At 42.1% G+C, this 24,372-nt stretch overlaps 1 protein-coding gene across 1 annotated transcript in view; it reads right to left on the bottom strand.

Moving 5' to 3' along the window:
• The window catches only part of HS3ST3A1 (heparan sulfate-glucosamine 3-sulfotransferase 3A1), a 103,247-nt gene extending 79,501 nt beyond the window's left edge, over nucleotides 1-23,746 (bottom strand). The window contains exon 1 of the mRNA XM_050762321.1: nucleotides 22,843-23,746. Within this exon, the coding sequence (XP_050618278.1) occupies nucleotides 22,843-23,441 (599 nt within the window). The 5' untranslated portion in view covers nucleotides 23,442-23,746. The remainder of the gene's footprint in view (nucleotides 1-22,842) is intronic.
• Between the last annotated feature and the right edge of the window lie 626 nt (nucleotides 23,747-24,372).

The following is a 24,372-nucleotide window of genomic DNA, read 5'->3' as shown; positions in this document are numbered from 1 at the left end:
TTCATTGTATTCATGGGGTTGCTTTCTGGCTGCCTCATGAAAGAAAACCTTCCTTCCCTACTGCCTTCGACTCTGAAGAGCCTTTAGGTCTGGCAAGGAAACCAGTAAAGCTAACTGCTCCCTCCCAGGCCAGAGGAATAATGAGAGTTTGAGGACATTCATGACAACAGTCATGCCCACAAGCTTTCCTTAGTCAAAATTTACATAATCCAGGACAGAATACATACAGAATAATACAATTGTAGGCTTGGAGGAAACCAACAGAAATCACCAAATTTGACATTTTTATTTAGAAGATGAAAAAAACTCAGGCACAGATAAAACACAAGTACCTTGTACAAATTCACCAATTAATTAATGGCAAAGCCAGGGCTAGATCCCTACTAGAAAGTGCTTTATTATCATAGTCAATATGACTACCATTTCCATCAAGTTCAGGCCCCTGCTTTTATGTCTAATGACTATTTTAAAGAAGCCAAGAAATTTTGGTAGCAGTTTCTGGTGTGTGTGTGTGTGTGTGTGTGTGTGTGTAAGAGTTCTTAGAGTAGCTCTCAATCTAGAACCTCTAGATTAATGGGCCTCTTCACACTACCAGAGATAGTATTTGATACAACTTTTCCAAAGGGTGATTTTGTAACAGCTGTCAAAAGATTTAAAAAATGCATATACCACTTTACTCAGCCATCTTTTCTGCTGAGAAGTTATCCTAAGAAAATAATGATAGGTAAGCAGTAAAGATTTAGTAACAAGGAGTCCACGGCAGTTTTATTTGTCATAGTGAAATACTGGAATCAAGTTAGACATTGAACAATAAGGATTGCCTAAGTGACTTACAGGACTTCCAGACAACAGAATCCATGCGATATTTTAAAAAATGTTTAAAATGGCTGGGCACAGTGGCTCACACCTGTAATCTCAGCACTTTGGGAGGCCGAGGAGGGCATATCACAAGGTCAGGAGATTGAGACCATCCTGGCTAACACGGTGAAACCCCATCTCTACTAAAAATACAAAAAAACTAGCCAGGTGTGGTGGCTGACACTTGTAGTCCCAGCTACTCAGGAGGCTGAGGCAGGAGAATGGCGTGAACTCGGAAGGTGGAGCTTGCAGTGAGCCGAGATTACGCCACTGCACTCCAGCCTGGGCGACAGAGCAAGACTCTGTCTCAAATAAAAAAAAAAGGTTAAAATCTTTTTAAAAGTCAGGGTTTCCAGGCCAGGTACGGTGGCTCATGCCTGTAATACCAGCACTTTGGGAGGCCAAGGTGGGCGGATCACCTGAGGTCTGTAGTTCAAGACCAGCCTGGCCAATATGATGAAACCCTGTCTCTACAAAAATACAAAAAAAAAAAAAAAAAATTAGCTGGGCATGGTGGCGGGTGCCTGTAGTCCCAGCCACTTGGGAGGTTGAGGTGGAAAAATCACTTGAACCCGGGAGGCAGAGGTTGCAGTGAGCCAAGATTGTGCCACTGCACTCCAGCCTGGGTGACAGAGCGAGACTCCATCTCCAAAAAAAAAAAAAGTCAAGGTTTCCACAGTGGTGTCTGAAAATTTATTCAATCTAGTCTGAAGCCTGGGCCCAGTCTCTCCTAGACATATCCATATTCAGTACAGTGCTTGCCACAGGAAAGAGACTTGGTAATACTGAATGAATGAATGTCGATTAGATTTTTAGCATAACACCAGACACACCCTAATAACAAAATCTTACCTGAGTAAGAGGAGTTACAGAGACCATGTCAATATAAGCGATTATTTAGAGGTAGGTTGATTATTCGATTTTTTGAATTACTTCATGTATTCAAAATAGATGTTGATTTTTCATTATTAAAGATACTCAAATTTGTCATTTTTATTAAATATACAAAATATGCAGGCAACATGCAGCTACCCAGGAAAACATTTATTATTAGATAAGCTGAACATTTTCTTGACCATATCACATAATTATATATTTTTAAATTCCCAGATGCCTAGCACTGTGTATCTTTTCAAAAAAGAAAGCCATTCATACAACTGGACACATTTTTTCATTTTAATGAAATTTTTTATCTTTGTTGTTTCAGCATCATAAAGATGTGGAAACTCTACCACTGTTCTGTTGGTACAGTACTGCTGGGAGTGTAAATTCATGCAACCATTTTGGACATCGATTTGGCAATATGTATCAAATGTTCATAGCCTTTGACCTTATGATTCGACTTCTGGAAATGTATTTTAAACTTTTACCCAATATTAGAAATAACATTACAAACAAAGATTTCCATCAAAAGTATCCCTTATAATATTCCCAAATTAAAAAGTGCCTAAAGGGGTAATGATTACTATGAGACACTCTTAAAAGAGGATTTAGGCTGGGCCTAGTGGCTCACTCCTGTAATCCCAGCACTCTGGGAGGCCGAGGTGGGCAGATCACTTGTGCTCAGGAGTTCGAGACCAACCTGGCCAAAATGGTGAAACCCTGTCTCTAATAAAAAATACAAAAGCTAGCAGGGCATGGTGGTGCATACCTGTAATCTGGGCTACTTGGGAGGCTGAGGCAGGAGAATTGCTTGAACTCGGGAGGCAGAGGTTGCAGTGAGCCAAGATCACACCACTGCATTCCAGCCTGGGTGACAGAGCCAGACTCCGTCTCCAAAAAAAAAAAAAAAAAAAAAAAGCATCATAAGAAATTATACTTTGGGAGGCCGACTGAACTCCTCAGATCACCTGAGGTCAACATGGGGAAACCCTGTCTCTACTAAAAATAACAAACATTAGCAGGGCTGTGGTGGTGCTTGCCTGTAATCCCAGTTATTTAGGAGCCTGGGAGGCAGAGGCTGCAGTGAGCTGAGATCATGCCACTGCACTCCAGCCTAGGCAACAGAGTGATTCTGTCTTAAAAAAAAAAAAAAAAATTATACATATGCTGTGATCTTAATTAGGTTAAAAACAAAACAAAAGCAAGGCTACCAGTTTTGAATTTGCCATGTCTTGCATTTGCCATGGCATTTGCCATGTTTTTTGTAAGGGGGAGCATATAGAGTCGGTTGTGCTATAATGTCAACACACACATTCTTCAAATCACTATGCCGATAAAAATTCAAAGATAAAAAAAACCACAGGACTTAGAGGAAAATAGGATTAGGGTACAACACTTAAAATTTTCATCAGTGGCATATTAAAAAAAAAAAAGAACCTAAATAACAATGGTAACACAGTTCCATACACGCTAATGGTTAAGAAATCCAGAAATTCTAAAAAAAAAATGACACTTTTACTTTGAAAAAGCCCTAGTGTTTTCTCATGGAAGTGGGCATTGGAGGGGTTGCGGCTTGTGAATTACTGCGAAGTGGTGAATGGAAGGTTATCTAAAATCAGATTAGCAAAACATCACATTGTACTGTGTTTATACATTTATACATGCAATTAGTATTTGTCAATTAAAAACAAGCTAATAAAAAATAATAATTTTAAATAGAAAAACATAGTAAAGTAAAATCTAGCTTAAAGCCAGACAACAGACCTGGATGGGTGAGACTGAGAACACACACAGTGGGCCGGGCGCAGTGGCTCACGTCTGTAATCTTAGCACTTTGGAAGACCAAGGCAGGCGGATCACCTGAGGTTGGGAGTTCGAGACTAGCCTGACCAACACGGAGAAACCCCGCCTCTACTAAAAATACAAAATTAGCCGGACATGGTGGTGCATGCCTGTAATCCCAGCTGCTCGGGAGGCTGAGGCAGGAGAATCACTTGAACCCAGGAGGCAGAGGTTGTGGTGAACTGAGATCACGCCATTGCACTCCGACCTGGGCAACAAGAGCAAAACTCCGTCTCAAAAAAAAAAAAGAAGACACACAGTGAATTGAGGTCTCTGGTAGGCAGTTGGGGCATGTACCTGTATGTGTGTGCTTGTGTATTCCTGTGAGGCTGGGTGCAGCTTTCACTTTTCTGTATTCACCTGGCGTTTCTTGTGAATGAAAGTGCACATAAGAAAAACTCACATTATGTTCAAATGGTAAACTCAAAGATATTAATATTAATATATTAATTCCATTGGAACAAATTTGCATTTCAATACAAGCATTACAGCAGAACTGACTTAACTTATATGTCTATCATATACATTTATATATGTGCTATATACACATAATAGTAGAAGCTTCTGTGGTGGGTGGATCACCTGAGGTCAGGAGTTCAAGACCAGCCTGGCCAACATGGCAAAACCCCGTCTCTACTAAAAATACAAAAATTAGCTGGATGTGGGGTGGCACGCACCTGTAGTCCCAGCTACTCAGGAGGCTGAGGCATGAGAATCACTTGAACCCGGGAGACAGAAGTTGCACTGGGCTGAGATCAAGCCACTGCACTCTAGCCTGGGTGACGAAGTGAGACTCTATCTCAGAGAAAAAAAAAAAAAAAGGTAGAAACTTCCTAATAAATAAACTTTAACATGAGCTAATAAAATAATATTTCTAAAGTTGTCTACCCACCCAGCACTGTCTCAAAACTAGCCACACAAATACAGAATAAATACATGTGAATCTGCTCGTCAATGAGCAGGCAAAGCAAGCAATGGACTAAATAAATATTTTGCCATCCAAATAAGTTATGTTATATCAATGTTTTGAGCACTTATCTTAAAAGCATTATCTGATGACTAGAATAGCTACAGAACTGTTTTAATAAACTTTGGTTTATCAGATAAGTATTGGGCTAAATGACCCCAAGGTCATTTCCAATGCTAATAACGAGATTTTGTGATAGTGTACTTTTTTCTTAATAATAAAGTACTTTATGTTTAGATAAGAATAAATAAACTCAGTTCCGAGGGGGGTCACCCTTTAACTACTGTCTGGGCATTTCTGTACCAACAGAACATAACACACAGACTCATACTTTTTTATTTCCTAAATGTCACCTGAGAACAGTGTGAAATTTTCTCCCTATTTTAAAATTACCTTGACTTAAGCGAACAGACACACAAAAAAAGACTTTCCTGGCAAACAGTTTGACCAATGAACAAATGAAAGGAAGTGTTCCTCCTTTTTTTTTTTTCCTGATGGATGTTATAAAAGGGGAAACAACTCGTTTGGCAAAGTATAGTACATCATCACTCAAATCTGAGTTCAATAGTTCAAATTTTTAGCGGCCTTGGGGAGGAAGAAAAAGAACTTTCTGTTTTCAAGGAAAATGATTTTGCCTGAGCTTTTAAAACTGAGCTAGCATATTCAATGGAATCCTGATAATAGGCCTACATAAAAGTCATATGTCCACATCAACGTATTGAAGTTGCTTAAATATCCAGTTATTATTTGGTTTTTCAGAACTTCCTTTTTAAAAGGGCAATAATTTTGCCCAAACCTTTACAACCGTGCTAGTATACTATGATAATAGGAATACATAAGTCAGAAGTCCAAATCAATATACTCATGTAGCTATTTAAATGAACTATGATTTATTTGCTTTTTTATAAATGAAGGAAAACATGCTTGCATGAATAGAGCTAACATATAATCTGTCCACCGATGTGGTGTGCTAAACGACCAAGGAGTTGCACGTGAAATGAAACATTTAATGCCCAACGTATTTCTAAGATGTCAAAATAATCACCTTTTCATTTGCATAACACTACTTTCTCATTCATTATATTCTTTAATGATTTTCATGCTTTCTTTCCTTGAGAAATCAATCAGTCTATCAGAAATCGTATTTGAAATACTCTCATGTCTTTCCGAGTGCCTTATTTTTTAGATAATGCTGTAATACAGAGTAACCTCTGGCAGGCAAAGATTCACATTTGCTCTTTGATCATGTGTAAGTAGTCTGCACAGTTCCTGAGACTCGGTCATTTGTTAATTTTGTAGAGGCAGATCGTTTAAATTCCTGTGAAGATGTTACAGCCATTCATTCTCCAGATATGAGAGAAAAATGCATCTCTGTGAACAAAATGATAGTGGTAACTGAAAAGGCATTAAACTGTGGGTATGAGGAAATTCACTGGAAACCCACGGCCATAGAAAGGCATGAGACGCGGGGGACGTAGGGAAGGTACAAACATTTCAGCGTCTGTGAATTTTAAGACTCACGGAAGTCTTCAGAGTTATTCCTTGAAAAAATCCGGCTCGACCGCTAAGAAAATCTGAAACTGCCTTTAGACCACGTTCTCCTCCATGTTGGCCTCTTTGCCCTTTTATTGGTGAACCTCTGAAGCATTTGATCAGTGCTACTTCCTCTTCCGCTTTTGGTTCTCTGCTTTCTCCTCCGCTGCAGTTGTACGGAGTTTCTGGTCATGCATTGAAATATTCTAAAGTTTTGTTACATATATGCAGAGAGTCACAAGGAGTCTGGCTTTAATCAGGCTAATAGAAAAGTGAAGATCTCAGGCACTTATTTATTTAAACGTAAGCCACCAGCTTTTAAATTCTTCAGTTTTCTGGGTTCCTCATACTCTCTCAATTTCCCTTCTCCCTCATCCCCTCCAGAAAAAATGCCCCTTAACACATCACCATGCTGCTAAAGGCCTACCCTTAGATTTTTTATCAAACTTTTGTCAAACTGGAAAAGAAACTCATGGTGAAGTACATTAATTATTTGCAATATCCCAACATTAAATCTAAAGAGATGGCATGAACATAGTTGTTGAACTTGACATACAGTCACTCCACTTATTTTAAACAATATTCAGCTTGAAATTTTCTCTGATTCTTTTCTCTACGAACCTCTATGAGTTGGAGAGAAATATTCGCTGTCAACTAAATGAGAAATTGAACACTACAAAGGCATTTGGCTTGGTTTGGTTTGGTTTTGCCATGAGCAATACATTTGTGAGTCAGACAATACGGCAATAATACATTGGTTTGGTTTTCTCACTCCTGAGTATTTTTGTTTTGCTTTGTTTTTGAGGGTTTCTCACCATTACCATGATTTCCAGAGAAGAAAAAGGAAAGTATTGAATGCAAGGCAAAGAGTATCTGGATTTTATGTGCTATCTGGTATTCACAGTGAACACATAAAAACACGTCACTGATGGAAGAAGAGCCAATGGTAAAACTTTTTAAAAAGCCTTCAATGTGAGTGAGGAAAAAACATAAGGTATTTAAATTTCTTCATTCTCTGATGAAATTTTCAAGCAAGTATTTAAAAAATGGAGATCCTTAAAGCAAGTTTGTCTCTACTTACATACTTGCAATGGAGTTTAGAATAGACTGGTACAAGTGCTGGCTTGAAGAAGAACCACTATGCTTTTACCAAAACGTTCACGAAAATTAAACAGGCATTTCAGATGCTACATGGTTACATGTGTTTAATAATTAATGCTGGAAACCATAAGCATTCATCCAAAGAGCACAGTCTGCAATTTCTAAAAAAAAAAAAAAAAAAAAAAAAGGGAGAAAGAGAGAGGAAGGAAGGAAGGAGGGAGGGCGGGAGGGAGGGAGGGAAGGAAGGAAGGAAGGAAGGAAGGAAGGAAGGAAGGAAGGAAGGAAGGAAAGGAGAGAGGGAGGGAGGGAGGGATGGAAGGAAGGAAGGAAAGGGGAGAGGGAGGGAGGGAGGAATGGAAGGAAGGAAGGAAGGAAAGAAGGAAGGAAGGGAGGGAGGGAGGGGGAGGGAGGGAAGGAAGGAAGGAAGGAAGGAAGGAAGGAAGGAAGGAAAGGAGGGAGGGAGGGAGGGAAGGAAAGAAGGAAGGAAGGAAGGAAAGGAGGGAGGGAGGGAGGGAAGGAAAGAAGGAAGGAAGGAAGGAAGGAAAGGAGGGAGGAAGGGAAGGAAAGAAGGAAGGAAGGAAGGAAAGGAGGGAGGGAAGGAAAGAAGGAAGGAAGGAAGGAAAGGAGGGAGGGAGGGAAGGAAAGAAGGAAGGAAGGAAAGGAGGGAGGCAGGGAGGGAAGGAAAGAAGGAAGGAAGGAAGGAAAGGAAGGAAAGAAGGAAGGAAAGGAGGGAGGGAAGGGAGGGAAGGAAGGAAGGAAGGAAGGAAGGGAGGAAGGAAGGAAGGAAAGAAGGAAGGATGGATTTGGCTAAAACTCTCTGATAAAAAAACTATTCATCAAGCCACTATATATAAGTAACCACATAAGCACAGAAACCAGGGCATATAAGTGCAGTAACCAGGAAAAAATACAGTAAAAACATTCTAAACCCTCTTTTCATCTCAGGAAGTTTTATTCACATGGATAACTAGTCAAAATCATCACAAAGCAAGTATGAGGATCCCATTGGGTGACTCAAGTCCAGGAAAGACAGGAAAGGTGGCAAAGATTACACAGATACACATTACATCCTGTGTCTTCTGACACAGGATTTACTCATTTACTCATTTCCATTTACTCATCACCCCATGCCATGTGGCTTCTGTCACACCACAAAAGCCCACCTGGCCTCAAGGTCACCAATGACCTCTTAACTCACAAGGCAAACACTCAAACCTGTATTCATCCTTTCTATAGAAGCTGATACCACGGACCTTGAAACCACCATCCCTTCTCCATTACCAGCATTTATTGTGGAAATATAAAATAGAGCAAAATTTGAAAGAATTATACCATAAGCAACCATTTAGCCACCAATTACAATCTAAATACTCATTTTTCTGTGCTTTTTTTTTTTTTTTTTTGACATAGAGTCTTGCTCTGTTGCCCAGGCTGGAGTGCAGTGGTGCAATCTCGGCTCACTGCAACCTCCGCCTCCTGGGTTCAAGCAATTCCCCTGCCTCAACCTCCCAAGTAGCTGAGACTACAGGAGCGGACTACCACGCTGGGCTAATTTTTTGTGTTTTAGTGGAGACAGGGTTTCACCATGTTGACCAGGATGATCTTAATCTCCTGACCTCATGATCCACCTGCCTCGGCCTCCCAAAGTGCTGGGATTACAGGTGTGAGCCACCACATCCTGCCTCTGTGTTCCTTATCACAGTTAAACTTACTAATAAGTATTCAACTACTCTCCCTTTCCTCCTCCTTTCCGCATTGCTAGTATTCCACACAACGTTACAAGACCTACTTCTGAAACATCTACCAAATCTTTCCCTCACTTCCCATGCACACTGCACTGCTCTGCTCTAGTTCAAGCCTCTATCATCTGTCCTCTAGATTCCTCAACAGCCACCTATCCCAGTGTGCATCCATATGCCACCGAGAATTAGATTTCCAAAGCAGAACGAGAGGAGGTCTGTGAAATCAGTCCTCCACTGAAAGCCTTCAGTGCCTCCCCTGCCTCTGTCTCCAGTGCCTTGAGTAGCTGGTAGAATAGCCATTGGCTTCATGAGTCTACTGAGCTCTTGAAATGTAGTTAACCCAAATTGAAATCTGTTGCAAGTATAGAATGCATACTAGATTTTGAAGACAATATAAACAACTGCAAGATTTCTTACTATTAATGTTTTATTTTGATTTCATATTGAAATTATAATATTTTAGATATATTGGCTTAAGTTAAAATATTATTAGTTAATTTCACCTCTTTAGTCTTACCTTTATAAGGTAGCTACTAGAAAGCTGAAATTACATATAAGTTTCTCATTACATTTCCATCGGACTGTGCTGTCCTTGAATAAAGTCCAAACTCCTTAAATATGCCACTTGATAATTGAGGCCGGGCGCAGTGGCTCACACCTCTAATCCCAGCACTTTGGGTGGCCGAGGTGGGCGGATCAGGAGGTCAGGAGATTGAGATCATCCTGGCCAACATGGTGAAACCCGTCTCTACTAAAAATACAAAAATTAGCCGGGTGTGGTGGCGCACACCTGTAGTCCCAGCTACTGGGGAGGGTGAGGCAGGAGAATTGCTTGAACCCAAGAGGTGGATGCTGCAGTGAGCCAATATCGTGCCACCGCACTCCAATCTGGTGACTGAGCGAGACCTCATCTCAAAAATAAAAAAAATAATAATTTTCAAAAATCTTTCCCAAACTTTGTTCCCAACTTGATGTCTCACTCCTCACCTGCACAGACAGATGGGTGAATGAAATGCTGTTTCAGTGCAGAAGTCAGGTGACAATCAAAGTGACCTCACTGTACCCCTACTGCTCCTAAATGATTCATATGGTGCCCAGGCATCTAAAGAAAAAAGGCAAAAGAGAGAGCAGGGGATGATTTATAAACTAAACACACTCAAGTACAAAGTCAAGGAAGCATCAAAACAGATTATTAAGCTTGAAAAAAAAAAAAAAGAGCTACCACTGCTTTGATTGGTGTTTATGTCTGTTTCAAAACAGAATATTTGTAGTTGAGCATATAATCACATTCTAGAAAATGTCATCCTCCCAAACAACTTTGTATGTTTCAAAAATACAGATCACTGGCATGCAGTTCCAGAGTGCACGGCCTAATCCCATTCCCACACAGCCACAGAGAGCTCTGTTATTTCTGAACTGGATCTTGAATTGGTGTTTTATCACCTACCTTCGGCCTCCCTAACATTGCCATGAATATTAGCTGCGGGTGCTCACCTGAGAGTAAACCATAAGTAAAGGAAGCACATATGAGATATTTGAAGCCTCTGGCTTAGCCCAGAAGTCTGCAAACGACAGCCAGTGGTTTTATAGTTTGGGTCAATAAAGTTTTATTGGAATACAGCCACACATATTCATTTACATATCATCTGTGGCTGCTTCCATGCTACACAAGCAGAATTGAGTGGTTGTGGTAAACACTGCACCACCCACAAAACCTAAAGTATTTAGTATCTGGCCCTTTCCAGAAAAAAGAAAAAAAAAATTGCTGACACCTGGCGTAAGGGGGCATTAAACTTTTTTTTTCATTAAACTCATAGTGATTCTGTTTGTGGTACAGTTCCAAGCCTTGGGCATATCGGGTTAAAAGGATTGAAGTTTAGAATCCATAGCATAGAATGTTCACACTTAGTTTCTCATTTTAGTCATTTTAGCACATCCATTTTAGTCTTTTCAAACATGACTTTCTTGTACACTAGTCGGTATTTTCCAAACTTTTTTTTCTATTGGGATCCACTATAACAAATACATTTTACACCCAACTCTTTCAGCACACTCGTATCTGTATTAGTAAACATAAAAAACAGAACCGAGTTTGTCAAGGCAGCACTTATCCTTCTTACCACATGGGATTCACTCTCTTATGTTACCTTAGTATAGTCCATTTTATAGGTAATTCCATTTTTAAAGAAGGATTGATTTTATCAGACATTCATGTCTCGTGAGTCACAGTTTGAAAAACTCCCTGGTCCCCTCCAGCTGTGGACTGTCTAACTCTGACCTTCACCGCACGTCACAGGCTGTAAACTAGCAGCCATTCACTTCAGTTGAGATTGATTCGCTTCATCCACACAGACGTTTGTTTGGTTTTCGTGTGGGTTTTGGTTTTTAATATGTAAATCCTTTTACAATATGTTTTTAAAAAGTCGATACTCCAAGTTTCTTTGAAAAGTCAGAGGACAAGTCTCTAGGAGCCCTCCTTCCTACTTGGTAAGAATCCGTGGGAGCTGAGTAGTTTCTCCGAGGCCTGCTCCCCAATTTGCCACCCTTCGCCAACAGAGCAAATGCACCTGAAAATCCCAAGAATTTTCTTCACAAGCATTAGCTCCCTATGACCTCTCCCCATATAAATATAAAACAGATCCAATCTGTTTTCTTTCCATCATTAAACCCTAGCAGGGCATTCTAGTAGACCCTCTGGCTTTGGGGAAAGCCCTTATGAACAAATAATGTTGTAATCCAAAAGCCTTCTACACCAAGGCCTCATTAGAAAGAAAAAAGTGGCTTTTCTTTCTTAAAACAAGAAAAAATGAAAAAGCAAACACACAACATTTGACAAAAGAAACTACAAGAATAATTAGAGCTCACCAGAAAATTAAACACACATACACACGCACGCACACACATGCACACACAGGTGCAAGTTTTTGTTTACTTTGTGAAAAGCTTTGTTTGTGAAATGAAATCACTGCATTGCTACAGCATCTTTTCAAAACACAGAGTTAGGGCAAACATGGCTTCCATTTAGAAAGGTGGCGAGGGGAGCAGTTAGCTCCGGCAATACAACTTTAGTTGCAGCTTAATCCGGGTCCCTTTTGTTAAATACCTGAACTTAATGAGAATCCGCAGAGATTTATGACCATAACAAACACATCATTTTTGACTTTGTCATTCAAACCAGCCTGGCAACTTTGATATTTCCTAGTGAAAGGAGAGATCTAATCCAAGTAAGAACTCTGAAAAAGGGGAAAGAAATTTTATTCCCGTAATTTGATTGATTACTTCCTACTCTGAACACTCAAGAGAGAAAAAAGCGAAAAAGCAAACTTTTTCCTGTCCATACTCAGATTTCTCCTGCTAATCTTTTACAAGCAGGCAACGGACATAAAACACAAATTACTTTCAAGGACCCCAAGACCAATCGCACTCGCCGTGTTCCCACACCTCTAAGTATCAAAATATTGTGGAAAACATCTGAGATGAAAAACAGAAATTTAAAGATGAATTGACCATTGATTCAATTCAATTCAATGCTTTAATTTAATAGCTCTGTGAGGAAAAAAATAATGCTACGATTGGTTCCATTAAAAAAAATATTTTTATCTTTGTTGCAAATCCGCCAAAACCAAACTTACATATGTGGAGGTATGCAATTGTTCCCCAATTGCATTTAAGAATTATATCCTTGGACTTAGAAGCACTGAGTTTTTGTCTTTCAGCTTAACCTTGGGCAAAGCACTTCTGTTTCTTCCTATTCAGAAGACAACCTTTATTTTTCAGATACCTTCTACCTCCAACATCCTATCTGTTTATGATTCTATCTTATTGGAACTAAAGGAAGTTCAGATCAACAGTCATGTCTTATGTGACTAATGACCTGACCACTCCAGTAAAGGCTTGGTGCTAATAATGACCAGATGACAGGAAATCAATTAGACAAACATTATTAATAATAACAATAATGAAGATAGAATAGTACTTCGGATAACAACCAGGTTGTGCTCTCATTGGGGGTATTAACATATCTAAAGAATTTTTTAAAAAGCATCAATCCAAAGATGAAAATACGGAAAAGTGAAGAAGACAGACTGGCAGAGTGGCTCAGCAAGGTTTCGGGAGAGCACTGGATTGGGGGATCCCTACGGTGCAAAAGGGACCTCAAGGTAGCTCGATGACACTAGCCATGGCACACAAGCCTCAGTTCTCCTTGCTCCAATTCCAGGAGCAGCAAGCATCCTTCCGATTCCATGTATTTTCTTTTTCTTTCCTTTTTATTTTATTTTTTGTTTTTTGTTTTAATGAGACAGAGTCTCACTCTGTCACCCAGGCTGGAGTGCAGTGGTGCAATCTCGGCTCACTGCTACCTCCGCATCCCGGGCTCCACCATCCTCTTACCTCAGCCTCTGGAGTACCTGGGATTACAGGCATGGCCACAACACCTGGCTAATCTTTTGTATTTTTAGTAGAGACAGGGTTTCACCATGTTGTCCAGGCTGGTCTCGAACTCCTGACCTCAAGTGATCAGCCTGCCTCAGCCTCCCAAAGTGCTGAGTTTACAGGCATGAGCCACCGCGCCCAGCTCTGATTACATTTCTGACAACATATTGGCTTTCTCACACAGCAGTTTGGAAAGTGTTTTTGGTGGTTATTGTTATTTTGTAATAAATGGGGAAAAAATCAATTGAATGACACGAGATTTCTGATATGTTCAACGAGACAAATTCTGTGATCAGACGACTTCTTTAGAGAAAAAGAGAGTAAAATTGACAAAAATAACTAAAAGTGTTATTTAATAATAGTTATTCCATAATTACTTATTCCATAATAGGCCAATTGACTAATAGAGATATTTAAATACTTTTAAAAATTCACTTTTACAACCGTATTTTAATGGATTGCCCAAACTTCTTTGTTTTCTTTCTTTCTTTCTTTCTTTTTTTTTTTTTGAGACAAAGTCTCAATCTGTTGCATAGGCTGGAGTGCAGTGGTACAATCTCAGCTCACTGCAACCTCTGCCTCCTGGGCTTAATCGATTCTTGTGCCTCGGCTTCCCGAGTAGCTGGGATTACAGGGCGCACACCACCACACACCCAGCTGATTTTTGTGTTTTCAGTAGAGATAGGATTTTGCCATGTTGGCCAGGCTGGTCTCGAACTCCTGCCCTCAAGTGATCTGCCTGCCTCGGTCTCCCAAAGTGCTGGGATTCCAGGCATGAGCCACCACACCTGGCCCTAATGTGCTGTCCGATTTTCTAACTAAAGGTCCAAGATCAGAAAGTCCAAGTCACTCTACCACATGCGGCAGCCTTTCAGTCCCCTGCACCTTTAAGACACTGGTGGCTTGCTTTGTAGGCAGGAACTAGCTGTAGGCAGTTCTGCTGGAGACCATCACAGAGACCATTCACCACAGTGGTGAGGCACTGGCATGCTGGAGGTGGGTGAACCTGGGTTTGGCAGCAGTTCTATAACGTACATAGTTCTACGACCTTGGACAAGTTATTTCATCTTTCTGAGCCTGTTTTCTGATCTATAAAATGTAGAAAATGATAGGACCTGCTTAAAAATAGGAATCACATTAATAACATCAGACAACGAGCGACAGGTCATTCTGCATCATCCAGCACATAGCGTGGCCTCAACAAGTATAGTTAATATCACCTCACCTCTGAAATGATAGATTTCATCAAAGGTACACTGTGGGATCCAATTATTTTGCTATTTTTAAAAAAGGCTAAAACGCATGAAGAAAAGTGTATGGCCACTAAAATGGAAAAACGCCAAACAGAGAATGGTATTAAATCACAGAAATTATTTTTAACTACATAAGCATTTGCAGTCTATCCCTTGCACGAAAGCAGTTGATACAACAGATCCAATAAAGATAAGCGAATGAACGATTAAAAGAAAATACTGTTAGTTTCTTGGAGTCTCTTGATGGAGTGGGTGTTGCTTTGTTTTGCTTAGGGAAAAATGTGATATGGATAAAACTATTTTTACAGTTATTAAAAATATCAGAGGAAATGTTTTGAGGGAGATTTTCATGACTCTATTCAACCAGAAGCGCAGATCAACATAACTGTGTGCTTAAAAACAGAAGCAGAAAACGACAGCACACCACCTAGACAGGAATTTTGAGTCTGATAACGCTGGGAGTCTGGCTGAGCGGTTCCAGTGGAAAAAACCCGCATGGTTAGAAGGTGCAACGAAATTGGTCCTCCAGAGCCCTGAAGGTTGCACTTTCTCTCTTCCTGCCTCTTCCTTGAATGTGTTAACTGTTCCAGGTCTGTTTTTCTCCTACGGAAAGTTTCATAACTCAAAGTGTCTACAACACAGGTTAAAACGAGTGAAGTAAGCAGATAAAATTCCTAAGCTGGCCTGGAAAATCTGGACCGTGTTGTCATCTTCGCCATAAGGTGCATCCACAGCTCTGGCCCTATCTATCTATTTACCCTATAACCAGCTTTCAACCACTGACACCTGTTCCTTTCTATGTTTGTAGCCAAAAAAAAAAAAAAAACCAAAAAGAAAAAAAGAAAAAAAAAGTCATACGCCCAAGTCTGATTTTCCTTTGACCCTTATTTTAGTTTTTAGCTCTTTGTGCCCTCAGAGACCTGTCATTTACATCAGCGTTTTTGTTCTCTATGACAAAAAGCTTTGGGGAAACTTTCACACCTTCTTCACTTTACATTTGCCCGCTGCAGAAGACAGAAAGAAAGGAATACAAAACTGTCTCTGTGCTTGGTTCGGGAACAAGAGAGTAGGAGGGGAGCCGTGAGCCAATATGATTATGAAATCAGCTGAGGATAAGATCAGCATGTCTGGAAGCAACAGGTGCGGGCAGGGGAGGGGAAGCTGGCGGGCCCATCCTGGGGGCCCTTCCGAAGGAAAGGAAAGGAGAAACACGGAATAAAAGGGAATCGGCACAGACAGTATTTCAGCATGAGCCCTCATCCTTCAACGCCTGTTAGGCTTCTCCTGCCATCTTTGCTGTTTACACCTTTGATTTTAGAATCATTTTAGATATTAAAACTGTGAAAAATGGTACAGAGAATTCGCATACCCCTTTCACCCAGATGATAATCTTAGGGGATATAGCAATCCTAGTACAGTACAATGATCAAAACCAAGAAATTGACCTGAATAATAATGCTATTAACTAACCTGTACACATTATCCACATCTCCCCAGTTTTCCCATAAATGTCTTAGTTCGGACCCAGGATCCGACCAACGGCACCCTCGTGTTTACTCGTTAGTCATGACTCACCTTTGTCCGCCCCCATCTGAGACAGCTTAGCTTAGTGGTCTTGCGTTGTTTTGCATGATCCTGACACTTTTGAAGAGTACTGGTCAAGGATTTTGTAAAATATCCCTCAGTTAGTGTTTGTCTAATGTTTTCTCATGGCTATACTGGGGTTATGGATTTGGGGGAAGATTACCGCACAGGTGAAGTGCCATCTTATTGTATTATATCAGGGATCATGATCTCAACACAACAAGGGAATGCTAACCCTGGTTACTTGGTTAAGGTGGTGTCTGTCAGTTTCTCCACTCAATCTGTCCTATTTGTCCCTTTCATCCTGCCTTCCTTTAACCTGACCACCACCCTGCATCCCAGCCTGGACTGCAGGCGCAGAAACGCCTGTCCTGTCGCAACTCTCGAAGCGCTTTCCTGTGAAGCTGTTCTGTGTGTGATGGGCAGGATTCTCAACGGGGCACCTCAAGCGCCTTAAGAGTTAAACAGGCTTCTGTTTAGAATCACAGAACCCTCCTCCAGAGCCTGTACCACACAGGGGAAGGAACAGGCCTGCATTACTGATGTTGAAATAAAATCATCTGGAAGTATTTTCATTTGAAGCTGGCTTTCAGACACAGAGGCAAAACACACTAACAAAAGTAATCTGGGGCATATGGTATTCCTTTCAGTCATAGGCATTTTTAATATAAATCCCCTAATCATTTATATCTTGGTTTTCAGTTTATTGTGAAGCCAAATCTCTTTATTTCTCTCCAAAGAATCAACTCCCTGCCTAAATGAAGTGACTTATCCTTGCCTGGAAAAAGGCAAAGTGCAGTTCATCTGTGCTAGGCACATCATCTTGCTATAAGTGCTACCTAAACACAAGTTTTTGATATTGCTGTAGTTTCTTTTTTAAAGTGGGACCGCAAATATGCTCTATCATGATGAGATTTTTCCAAGTCCTCCCTTTGGGTGTTGCTTGCTGACTCCTCCTCCCACTAGGTGGCGCTACACATCACATTCAAAGCAGGCTGATGGAGTCGGTAGTCTGTGTTGAAACCTTTGCAAGAATGTCTCTGGAACTCCTGATGGCAAGTACTAAACTTCATTGTTAATAAACACTTCCCCTGTCTCTTTTCACATTTCTTGTCATCAGACGACTGAAACAGGCCAGTTCTGAATTTCTGTAATGCAGTCGGGAAATCTTAGGATAAATGTAAGTTTTTAGGGGCATGAAGAATCATGACCACATAGTAAGGCAAAAATTCAAGAGTTGCATCACTGAAGGCAAGAAACTGGGGAAAGGCTTCCATTCACTAACTCAGCATTGCCTGGCATATGATCTCAATAGTGCCCCCAAATTCTTCCCTACTCAGGATGTCCAATATTGCTCAGAAGTTCCCCAACTACTTAATAACTTCCCTCTCATAAATTCAATTTCCCAATTTTGGCTTCACAACAGCTTATTTGTTCACTATATAAATATCCCCCATAGAGATTTTTAAACTGTATCAAATTAGCAAAAGTTTTAAAGTGCTGACAAGCATTTTTAAGATATCCTTATAAAATGCAAAGATGAGGGAGTACAATTTCCTCTGATTACATATTAGAGGCACATATTTAATAAGAAACCTTATGTTCACAATTGCAACTCATCACTTAAGCAGAAACAAATTTTCTAAAAGCTTGGGGTTTAATATCATTAGGAAACCCATACCAAGAAACGATGCTCTTTTTCAGCCAACTTACTATCACTCGGTGGAGGAAGATTGCCCCCCAAGGAAAAGAGCTGAGAATATCAAGTTCCCGACTGGGCCCAGCAATTTGACTGATGGTAATTGCAATTTGCAATTGTTCAACTGTGTCCCGGAGAGATATGAGGCCTTTGTTGTTGTTGTTGTTGTTGTTCATATCAGGGAGTTTTGTTTGCCCTGCAACACTCTTCTCATGAAGTTAAGCATCTGGTCTATGTGAGGTTAGCCCCTGTTGTCATTAATTACACAGGCTTATTTCATTCCCATGACCCTGCCAAAATACAGATTTGGCACTTATTCTTTCCCGGCCAATCAACAGACTTATTTACAGGAGACAAATATTTTGGCCAGGGTGTTTCTTTTTAAAGAGAGGGCAGGAGATTATAATGTAGTGGTGGATTTTCATAGAAGTCTATGAATTTCACATGAAGTATAGGAGCATATTGTAAATCTCATCCCTGTAAAGGAATATTCATTCACACAAGGCATTCTAGTCCAAGCTCTACCAAGGGTTTTTGTTGTGTTTAATGCCTGGACTATGATCTCAATAGTGCCCCCAAACCGTTCCCTACTCAGGATGTCCAATATTGCACAGAAGTTCCCCAACTACTTAGTAACTTTCCTATCATAAATTCCGTCATTGTCCCTGTCTTCTGGGTGTCTGCTCCTGCATGCACATGCATGTGTGAGGGCAAACACACACACACACACACACACACACACACAGGAACTGGGCTGATCAACTTGCATTTCTGGTTGTCTACTGGGGATGAGCCCAGAGTTCAGACATTTAGCACACTAGATGACAGCATTTTGGCTCCCCAACCTGTGAGTAGGTGGGGAACGTCCAGGTACTGAGAACTTCTGTAGACAAGTACTTTAGACTCAGAGTCCAAAGCAACATCTCACTCTCTTCCTAGCACTCACCTAGTCCCAATGTTCTTTCCTCTGCCCTAAGGACAGAGTGCCCTTGGCCTTCAGTCCATATGACCTTGCATGGGTGGCCAGACTGCAGCTTCCTTGGCTCGGATTTCATTTCAAACTCTTCACACAGAAGGGGCTTGCACAGTACAGGAGGGTGGGAAACTGTACGTGGAGGGACTTCGCAGCTGCTCCCAGCTGCTACGAAATGCCAATTTCTCCTCCTAGGAATCGAAAGGGCCTCTGCTCAGTCTGCCTCTCTAATGGATTGAAAAACAGGGCCATGATCATTCGAGGCCAGGAAATTTCAAATTTTGGTCAAGTCCGGGGAGCACTAACTCCTAAACTCTGATTTGGACTATCTTTGATCTTCCCATATCCTCTAGAATAAAATGATTCTAGTGGTATCCTTCTCTGCTGAAATTGTCCAGACTTGCTAAAGAAAAGAAATCGAAATATAAGAAATAGACATGCTAGTGTAAGAGACTGGATAATAAATATTGCCTATCTTGCACCAAAATAATAGACTGAAATGTTATTGAATCTAAACATTTATATACATACATATGTATGTGTATGTGTACACACGTACACACACATACACACATATTTAACTACTTTATTAATAGGTATCTTTTAGCTTGCGAGAAAAAAAAGGGCATACCTTTTAGTTGGTGCAGATGGAAACAAGCAGAAGGGAGCTTCCTTATTAAATTCTAAGCTCGCCTGCTTTTGAACTACAGTAGGAGTATTCAGTCCTGACTTCCAGCAAGTATCTCAATGTTTTGAAGTTAAGGAAACTTTTTCCTTTCCTTTATGAAGCCACCATACATACAAAAGAAATGGAGACTATTCATTGCAAAGGACAGCTTTCCCGTGACACGCAAGCCACAGACATTTGTTGTACTGATACCATGTCTGCTAAATTAAGTTTGAGGAATTTTTTTTTTAAACTCCATCAGGGTCGAGTTTCTCAGCATATAAAAATTTGCCTTTGTTGTATTTATTTTAGAGGAAGTCTATTAGGACATTTAAATTAGTAAGAATAACTTTCTTTCTAGAGATTTTGAATAATACATTTGTTTTCTTTGCCTTCACTGCAAGTGTGTTCAAATGAAGGAAGTGTTTATTGCTTCACTCTTGGAAAAAACTTCATAAAGTATTTTATTTTCTTCCCAGTGAGAGTAATTGACTGAAAAAGTTCAGCAACAGGCATTTCTAACTCACAGACTCATTCTCCAAGAGACTTTCTTCAAACTTGCTAATAGCAACAGATTTGTCCCTTTGTGGGGACAGTAGGGGGCGCTGCCACCACAAACTATCATGGCTAGCTGAGTGATTTCACTGGCCAAAAAAAAGGCTAGACATTTTAGGATTCTCCCACGTCAATGTACACCTAAAAATAATTATATAGGGTTTTCTCTTCCATAATTCACTGCTGGGTGCAAATATCTGGAATTTATTTCTGTTCATATGTGTGTGTCTGTGTTAGTGTGGTCATAAGCATGTGGTACAAATCCTGTATTGCAAAGTTTGGGCTGACTCATGCAGGTCTAACTGAATCCCCCTGTTCTAAACTATTAGCCAAATATAAGTAGCTAAAATGCACTTAATATTTAAGTGGCATTCTGGGTGGGAGATTTTTTTTTCATAGTTGAGCCTTCAGTCTTACTCACAAACATCAAACCCCAAGTTCAGAGCCAAGATGAAAGAGAACTTTGGGGAAATTTCATTAAATAATCACATAATCCAGGCTCCATAGGTTGGATTTTTTAAAAATAAGTTTCCTATGTAATTGAGTTAAACGTAAATTTATGCATCCAATAAAAAAACCACTGCAAATGGTAAAACAAAGACATTGCTCCAACACTTAGAAAATTAAATTCACCAAACCATGAAGTCTACTGTGCAGTTATTTTTGTAACCACCATAAATTGCTTTATAGAACTCTTCTGCTGGAGTAAACAATCCAAGGAGAGATTTACTTTATAGCATGCTTTCAGTTTCCAAAGGAAAGAGTGGCCTACAAGTTTATGACTCTTTTTTTCTTTTTTTTTTATTTCTTTTTTTAAAAAAATACTTATGTTTCTAGTTACCTTGAAACCTTCCTCCCCCTTACAGGAGCTCAGAAAGGTCCACGGAAAATAAGATCCAGGTCTGCAGATACACTGTGCCCTCAAATACTCATTTCTGGAATAAGAAGAAACAATCCTACTTTGTGGAAATAAAGTTTACATGGCAAAAGGAAAATAAAGGGTTTTAGTACTAAATATTTCACCATATTTAATAGCACCTCAGAGCCCAACGTAGTGTTAGATGTTTTAGACAGTCAGCTTGAAATGTGTTCGCTTATAGCACGGTTCGAGGCCGAATTCAATAGCAAACTGCTATAGATAAGAGTTTTAGGGGTCTTTAATCACTTCTTTCTCGTGTCCTTGATGGAAAAAACAGAACTGCCTTTGTGCTAAAAAGAAGGACCTGTTGTTTTCAGATTCAACAGGTCATTTTTATAAGAACTTCCCAAAGGATACAACATAAATGACAGAAACACAAGGGGATATTTTAAGTGGCTGATGATTTGAAATGATATATCATCTATATTAAGGGAATGTTGTTTGTTTTTTCTTTCCAACAAATGGAAAGTTACTGTTTTAAAAGTGTTTAATGTTCAAATTCTATTTTTAGGGCCAAATCTTTTCTCTATGAGTAGATTTACTGTAAATTCGGCTCCTGAAATCAATCTGAGAGTGTAATTGGCCCTTCAAGTAAATAAACTTGTCAAATCATATCCATTTCTGTGTTGGGGATGAATGGTTAATTTAATGGGCTTTTTGAAATGTACCTAAATTGTGCTGTAATTTTCGTAACATTGTTTCAGTTAAAATAACAAACGGAATGCATATTTTATGAACAAGATAAACTTTATAAAATGGAAAACTAGCAACATAATTTTTACTGGTACTTTGAAGAAAAAAAAAAAGCCAATATATTATGGCAAACAAAATCCAGGCGACACTAGATTTATTAGAATCTGGCTGATTTTATTATTAACGGTGGTCTGAATTTGAAGAGACTGGCAAATTTAAGATTAAGATCTAAGCGAAACTTATTTCCTAAACTGTATTGGCAAAGCTGTGCCAAGGTATTTTTCCCTCTTTTGTCTTCTTCTTCTTTTAATTGGCTACCTTATCTGTAAAGAGGATTGTTTGAAGATCTTTGGAAAAGTTTCTGTCAGTCAAGAGACAAAAGTTACTTTTCCCTACAAATATCAAAAGCCCTTCACAAAACTCACTCCTTGCCCTCAAACAAAAGTTACTGCCAAGCGTCCTTTAAAATACAGTGCCTGGTTGCTTTCTGTTGCTCAGACAGGCATATATTTTCCAAACTACCCAGATTCTCTGGTTCTTGACACTTTTACTAAGTCTCTATATTACTTCCCACCTAGGACAACTATCTGGCAAAAGGTCAAGGTAAATAAATACCTGATGGTAAAGACTGTGTTAACCACAGAGAACTGCCCGAAAGATAAAGAATGAAAACGGGCTTCCTTGGGAAGGGGAAGGAAATCTATTAATTGTTGAACAGGGGCTTCCTTGGGAAGGGGAAGGAAATCTATTAATTGTTGAACAGGGGCTTCCTTGGGAAGGGGAAGGAAATCTATTAATTGTTGAACAGGTTTCTAATTTAGAAGAGACTTTTTTTTTCTTTTAGTTAAATACATGAATACTTTTGCAGAGCAGGAGAAAGAGACCAGACTGGCTATTTGTTGGCGAGGGATCCCCAAGGACGAAAATCATGAAGGCCAGAATTTCCCTCCCACTGTCTCCCTCAACATCCACTTCCCAGGAAGGAGAAGGCGGAGAGGGAAGAAAGAACCTTGATGACCCTTCGCCTTCTGCAAGAAGTGGGCAGGAGGGCGAACCGGGGGTCACCGAGGGCTCTCCCACGTCTTTCCCAGCCCAGGACCCCCGGATCCTTCAGCCCCCGCCCGGGCTCGCCCCGCTCACCGGTACCAGGCGAGGCCCTTCTCGTAGCTGCGGTCGAAGAAGTGGGGCTCGGCGCCCACGGCGCGCACGTCGGGGTGCACGCGCAGGAACTCCAGCAGCGCCCGCGTGCCGCCCTTCTTCACGCCGATGATGATGGCCTGCGGCAGCTGCTTGCTGCCTTCGTCCAGGAGCAGCGCCAGGGTCCCCTGCGGGGCTTCGGCCACGCTGCTTCCGGCCCCGGAGCCGCCGGGACCCCCGGCCAGGCCAGGCGACTCCTCTTCCCAGGCCGCCTCCTCGCCGTTGTCGCGCGGCGAGGGCGGCCTGCGCCTCCGCCACTGCTGCAGTTGCAGGAGGCGCTTTCTCTGTGCCGCCGCCGGCCACACCGCCAGCTCCCGCGGGCCTCCGGCCAGGACGCCGCGACCAGGGGCCCCCGCCTCCTCGCCGCCGCCGGACAGCCCCACGACGGGTCCGGACAGGGTCTGGCAGCGCTCGGCCAGGCAGTAGAAGACGTAAAGGGACGTGAGCAGGGAGCAGAGCATCAGCAAGAACTTCCGGAAGATGCTGCGGGACAGCGGCTCGGCAGAGGTGGGGAGGGCGCCGGCAGGGCCCAGAGGGGCCATCCTAGCCGGAGGCGACGTCGGACAACGCGCGGGCCATGCTAGGCCGGGACCCCGACAGGTGCCAGAGCATCCCCCCGGCGTGCCTGCGCGCTGGACGGAGGCCACATCGCCGTGCGCCTCTGCGGCCGTGCGAACTGTCCCGGGAGGCAGCGGCCGGGGCTCCGCGGGGAGACGGAGCCCCCGGGGGCCTCACGCAGGATCCCTGCCTCCAGTCGAGGGGGCGGGAAGGGGAACGCGGGTCCGTGCTTAAGAAACCATCGTCTTAGACTCGCCCGAGTCCTGAGCTTGGGGCAGCCCTCGGCCACCCGGTTCCCCCCAAGAGTCGCCGGAATCGGGGTCTTGGCAGCAGTGGGGAAGGCGTGCGTCTCAGCCCCGGCCCCGAGCGGCCTCTCGGGGCGGATGTCCGCTCAGCGATCCTGCATCCCTGGCTCGGTCCCGGTGAGGGCACGCGCGGCTGCGGCGCCTCTGCGCTCCGTGCGCTCCAGACAGGGGCGAGCGACAGTGCCCTCCAGCTCGGGCTTCCTCTGGTCCCCTTGCCCGCCTGGGCGCGTTCTCTCCGCCCTGGTTCAGGTTCTCTTGGCCAAGGAGCGAGGTCCGCCCGAGTCCCTCTGCCAGAGCGGGAGACAGAAGGCCCTTGCGGAGCCGTCCACCCCTCTCCGTGCGCGCCGGGTTGCTCCAAACTGCTCTTGTACCCCACCGGTGAGCCGCTTGGCGGGGCTGGGCTGCGCGGGACCTGTCAGCGGCCCCCGCCACTGTGCTCGCAGGCGCTCACCGGCTGCCTCCCGGGCCGCCGCCACACGTGGGACGCCGAGGGCAGCAAACTTGCTGGTGACGTCAACGGCCCGGGCCGGACCAGCCCCAGGACGAGCGCAGCGGGGCGCGGACCAGCGGCCGGGCGGGGCCAGACGGGCGGGGTAGGATGGAGAAAAGG

This window comes from Macaca thibetana, chromosome 16 (genome assembly GCF_024542745.1).
Source record: "Macaca thibetana thibetana isolate TM-01 chromosome 16, ASM2454274v1, whole genome shotgun sequence".
Lineage (NCBI taxonomy): Eukaryota > Metazoa > Chordata > Mammalia > Primates > Cercopithecidae > Macaca > Macaca thibetana.
The sequence above is the reverse complement of the archived record's forward strand: the minus strand, read 5'-3'. Positions and strand labels throughout refer to the sequence as shown.